General features: G+C 49.4%; 2 protein-coding genes across 2 annotated transcripts in view; both read left to right on the plus strand.

The window, feature by feature from the left end:
- Positions 1 to 582, plus strand: part of LOC311082139 (uncharacterized protein) — a gene marked incomplete at its 3' end in the record, with an annotated part of 1,284 nt that extends 702 nt beyond the window's left edge. Inside the window, exons 1-4 of the mRNA XM_084112881.1 lie at positions 1 to 141; positions 229 to 291; positions 360 to 446; positions 536 to 582. The exon at positions 1 to 141 is cut by the window's left edge and continues 702 nt beyond it. Of these exons, the coding sequence (XP_083969007.1) occupies positions 1 to 141; positions 229 to 291; positions 360 to 446; positions 536 to 582 (338 nt within the window). The remainder of the gene's footprint in view (positions 142 to 228; positions 292 to 359; positions 447 to 535) is intronic.
- LOC311082140 (uncharacterized protein) overlaps positions 534 to 5,000 on the plus strand; it is a gene marked incomplete at its 3' end in the record, with an annotated part of 5,161 nt that continues 694 nt past the window's right edge. Inside the window, exons 1-8 of the mRNA XM_084112882.1 lie at positions 534 to 625; positions 997 to 1,564; positions 1,698 to 2,025; positions 2,115 to 2,922; positions 3,028 to 3,234; positions 3,619 to 4,211; positions 4,302 to 4,807; positions 4,884 to 5,000. The exon at positions 4,884 to 5,000 is cut by the window's right edge and continues 694 nt beyond it. Of these exons, the coding sequence (XP_083969008.1) occupies positions 1,317 to 1,564; positions 1,698 to 2,025; positions 2,115 to 2,922; positions 3,028 to 3,234; positions 3,619 to 4,211; positions 4,302 to 4,807; positions 4,884 to 5,000 (2,807 nt within the window). The 5' untranslated portion in view covers positions 534 to 625; positions 997 to 1,316. The remainder of the gene's footprint in view (positions 626 to 996; positions 1,565 to 1,697; positions 2,026 to 2,114; positions 2,923 to 3,027; positions 3,235 to 3,618; positions 4,212 to 4,301; positions 4,808 to 4,883) is intronic.

A 5,000-nucleotide genomic window follows, 5' to 3' on the forward strand; every position in this document is an offset into this window, starting at 1 on the left:
CCACTGTGTCTGTTCCTCCTCCACCTGCTGCCACTCAGAACAGGCCACTGCTGGCTACCAACGTGAAGACCCTGTTGGCGCGGGGGAAGCATTTATCTGCTTCACAGCTGGCACAAAAGATTTTGTCTCCAGCCAAACCCTGTAAGTGATTTGCAAGCTTTAAAGTCATTACAGTATATATTATGCAGTATATATGTCTAACGAAAATACGTGTTTTGTAAACAACAGCTGCAGGACCACGTTTCCCTCCTGCGTCTGAGTCCGCAGCCCGGAGACGGCTCTTTACATGTGGTGAGTATCACTTTAACGCATACAAGTGTGTTGGTGACATGTGCTTAGTGTTTTATGTTATTTTACAGACTCTGCTGCTAGGGATTTTTTTGAGGAGGAAGATGACGAGGAGATGGCAACTGTAGCCTCACAAGCTGAGGAGCAACTTCCTCAAGGTATGTAAATCTTAAACAATATTTTACAAACAATTCTGTGACAACAGTATTTTTTAAATGACATCATATTCTTTTATTTTACAACACAGAGGAATGGCACTTCTCAGGTGTCAATCTACATTCACTCTTTGAGTGAACATCTTCAAAGCAAAAAGGGAATTTAAAGGTGTATGTAAAAGGTTTTTATTTCATTTTTTATCATAATCACTTACTAAAGCTCATTCTTGTCATCTCACACGTCCCCCACTCCCCTTGGAATAAGTGGCTGTTGTAGTTAGAGGCGCTCACAGTGTTTGGGCTGCTTTGCTTCACACTTGGCTGATCCCATATCATTTTTCTTCTTGTATTTGTCCTAATGGTGCTTGGGTGAAAAACAGGATGATTTTCACTGCTTCCTTCCATCGTTTCATCATCATGTCGCCTGTCTACTAATCAAACATGCTTTGCACTAAACCTTGTAACCGCAGTAGCTGTCCAGCAGAGATGAGAAAGTCATGCAGTGAAAGTCTAAAACAATAAGATAATTATGTTGTGTCTTTTTACGCTCCAGCCACTGCGGCCTCGAGAGGCCCTGCTCCTGCCCCGGCTCGTGCTCCTGCCCCTGCTCCTGCTCCTGCTCCTCCAGCATTGTGGACCCCTGACCAGGTATCCCATTCGCCTGCAGAGCTTCCTGTCCACTGGAATGAGCAACTCCCATCTTTCCAGCAGGACTGGATCGGGAAGACTCTGTTCAGGGCCAACACAAAAACAGGGAAGCCTGAGCTGACGCCACATCCCAACTTCTGGTGGTACCCTCCCCAGCCCCCGACCGTCTTCACCCAGCCCCCTGCTTCTCCTGATATCTTCTTCTGCCGCCCTCTTTTCCTCTGGATGCCACTGAAGATGTGGTCCATTCCACTTGTCTGTGTCAAGCCAGCCTGCAATAACCACAAGCTGACAGCTGCTGGCCTTTATCGCACTGTGCGCAAGGTCCTGGACATAGACGGGTGGTATGACATGGCCACAGAGTATCTGGAGTGCAAAGGGTGCAAGAAGAAGTATCCAGCCTGGTCTGAAGACATCCTGGGACAGCTCGACATGGGACACCGCAGAAAATTCCCCGCCATTCTGACATACAGGTAGAACACATTCATATTTAGAGCAATGCACTGTAATTTGTTGTACTGTATAAAATCAAATACATTGCTTTACTGACATTAACATTGAAATAACAAGATGTGGCACTGAACAGAATTATTTGACTGTCTGTAGGTACACGTGTGACTACCGTGTAGTCATAATGATGCGGGAGAGGACCCGGGGCAACACTGTCACGCAGCTTCACAAAAAGCTGCAGGAGCAGCACACCTCAGCGTGGTCACAGCGGACGCTGGAGTACCTCACTGTCTGTGAGCCCTTCACAGACTCCTCCATCATTGAGCCTCCAGTCTTTTCTGCGCCTCCGCCCCTCCCACCCATCCCCAAACCCAAGTGGCTGCTGTCTGTGTATGCCAGGGACGTCCTCTCGCGGCTACCTGAGGTCAAGGCCAAAATAACCTCTGTCTTTGGCTCTGTCCTCAAGATGGACTCCACCAAAAAGGTATAAAAAGTCAAGTTTGAATAATAATAATTGTTATTATCTTACATTTTTCTTACATTTGTTTATTCTACTGTTTTTTTTTTACATAGGTCACCAAAAAACTGGCCGGTGCTGCTGCCAACACTGCTGGTTGGTGCACTAATGTAGGCAATGAGCACGGCCAGGTGTTGGTGTCAGTGCTCACAGCGGCAGAGGGGCATGGACTGTGGCCCATGGCGGCGGGTCTCATGAAGAGGTACAGGGAGGCGGGAGTGGCACCGCCCGCCGTCATGTATGTGGACAGAGACTGCTGCAGCCCACACGCACACGGACAGTCGCAGGTCAGAGCCATGTTCACAGAGTGGGATGAGCTCCAAGTGCGCCTAGACATTTGGCACTTCATGCGGCGCTTTGCAGCAGGTGTCATCACGGAGTCTCATCAGCTCTACGGCACCTTCATGACTCGGCTTTCCAGGTACATCTTTGAGCTGGATCCAGATGATGTCGCTGCTCTTCGGTTGGCCAAACAGGGGGAGCTACAGGCCAGAGGAGCTTGTCCAGTCTCAGAGAAGGCCCTGGATAAGCTGATCACCAGGAAGGAGTTGGCGCTGCACTGTCGCAAGCGGACCAGAGGAGTGGAGGAGACCACCAGGAGGATCAAGGCGCTCATTGAAGAGATGGACAGTGAGAAGGGGAGGGACACTCTGGGTGTACCACTGCTGGACCACGAGCGCATCCAACAGATCTGGATGGACCAGCAGAGGCACATCACCTGTATTCAGGACCCAGAGGGCTTCCCTCTGTACCAGAAGACAGGCACAGTGAAGAAGGGTGGTGTGGAGCTCAGCTGCTATCGCTGTGCTCGTGGCTCCACCTCCTTGGAGTCTTTCCACCTCCATTTAAATCGCTTCATCCCAGGTAGGTTATAACTTTTATAACCTGCTAAAAACTTAAAACTTTTATAACCTGTTCTGCCGTTCTGAATACATAGATTACATATATTTGCCTTTATTTAACCTCTAGGGACCAGTGCCAGTGATGCACATTTCCAGGCCTATCTCCTGGAAGGCCTGATGCGCTGGAACCAGGACCGGATGGATGAAGCAGTGAGGGGAAAGACTGACCTGAGGACCTACAGCAGCGCTGAGAGGGAGGCAATGGACCGGCTCAGCCGCAAAGTGCTGAAGATGTCCCTGGATGAGCGCTACCAGCCTCCAGGGGCTTACACAGGTGAGAATTATTCATGTTAACTCAAACAAAAGATTATACATTATACAGGTGTATGAGTGTTTGAGTGTACATTTTTATATTTTATTTCAAATACTTCAACTATTGTTGGAGTTATTTGTACTTTGTTTAATTTAGGCTTAATTTGAGCCTTTATAACCTAATTTCTTTGCTTTCTTTTGCTAAAGTGAATTTGCTTTATTTAGCATTTATGCTTATTATTTTCTTGTTTATTATTTTCATTTTTTGATCTGTTAAACTGCGTCAAGCCTACAAACGATCAAACTTTGAAAGGTTTGATTGTTTGTTTGTTTCAGTTTGTTATGGACAAATAGCCACTACAGCTATAATAATGTGAATGTGCTTTGTATGTGTGTTCTTTTGCAGGGGAGCTGCTGGGTATGGAGTATCTGTACAGTCAGTCTGGGAAATCCCTGACTATTATGGATAACCCAGAAGAGGAGGATCGGCTGGTTGAGCAGATGGATGATGAGGTGGTGCAGGACGAAGGCTTCGTTGAGGAGGAACCTGAGGATCTCACAGTGCCAGTCCTCTATGACCCCTTTGAGACTGTCCCAGTCCACAGCAGCGGCCCCCAGACCTTCAACCCCTGTCCCTCTGCACCAGGACCATCCTCACTACAGCCACCCACATCCAGCCAAGGACTGCAGCGCCCTGCCCAGCCTCCTCTGCAGTCTCCTCTTCTGCGCCCTGCCCAGCCTCCTCTGCAGTCTCCTCTTCTGCGCCCTGCCCAGCCTCCTCTGCAATCTCCTTCTCTGCGCCCTGCTCAGCCTCCTCTGCACTCTGTCCAGCTTCCTCTGCAGTCTCCTCAGCAGTGCCCTTCTCTGCCTCTTCTACACCCTCCTCTGCAGCGCCCTGTTCACCCTCCTCTGCAGTCTCCTCCACAGCCTTCTGTCCAGCCAAGTGCTGCCTCTGCTCCTGCAACATCAACTGGGTCCAGTGTTGCAGACCAGGCTCCTGTAAGTAAGCTGCTCATTATTAGTTTCTTTTTGCTTTTACACTCTGACATTTAACATGCTGTGTATTTTTATTGTAATGCTTCCCTGCAGGCTCCTGTTCTTGGACCCGATGGCGTTGCGGGCTGGGATAAGGTGCAGGATCTGGCTGAGTACCTGGTGTCCCTCCGTCAGGCACTCTACCTGGATGAGCAGCAGGTCACAGAGGTCATCCGTCTGTGGACTGCTCTTCCTGATGGGGACAAGAGGAGGATCCACTATCAGCCCAGACACCAGCCCAAACTGACCCACGGACGCTTCAAGGCTCCGAAAAACACAGGAGTGACACCAGGTGTGGAGAGTGTGAAGAGGTGCCTGATCGGTCATCCTGGGGGGCCGGCTCAGTGGCCCAGCACCAGTCGCTTAGTTGAGGCCATGTGCATCAAACTGTGTGCACTGCACAAGTCCCCAACTAAGAAAGATGGAGTCCGTCTTCCTCGTTGGACTAAGGTGCTCAACGATTACCACCACATCCGAGACCTGGTGCTGAACTGCCACACTCTGATGGAGGCCACGTCACTTCAGCTGTTTGTACTGAATCAGAGGACTCTCACTCAGTGGTAAGCATGGTTTTACATTGACATTTGAAAGAAAGGGATAGCAGTTATTTATAATGAATACATTTTTTGATTGCAGGTTTAATCGAAGGGAGAACACCCAGGAAGTGACTGTCCTTTCCCAGGGCCTTGCTGCAGAAGACCGCATCGCTGTGGCCAGCTCACAGCTTCCTGCTCCGCGGGAAAGGCTGGATGA

The sequence above is a fragment of the Abramis brama genome, assembly GCF_963993115.1.
Source record: "Abramis brama genome assembly, chromosome: 4".
Taxonomy (NCBI): Eukaryota; Metazoa; Chordata; class Actinopteri; order Cypriniformes; family Leuciscidae; genus Abramis; species Abramis brama.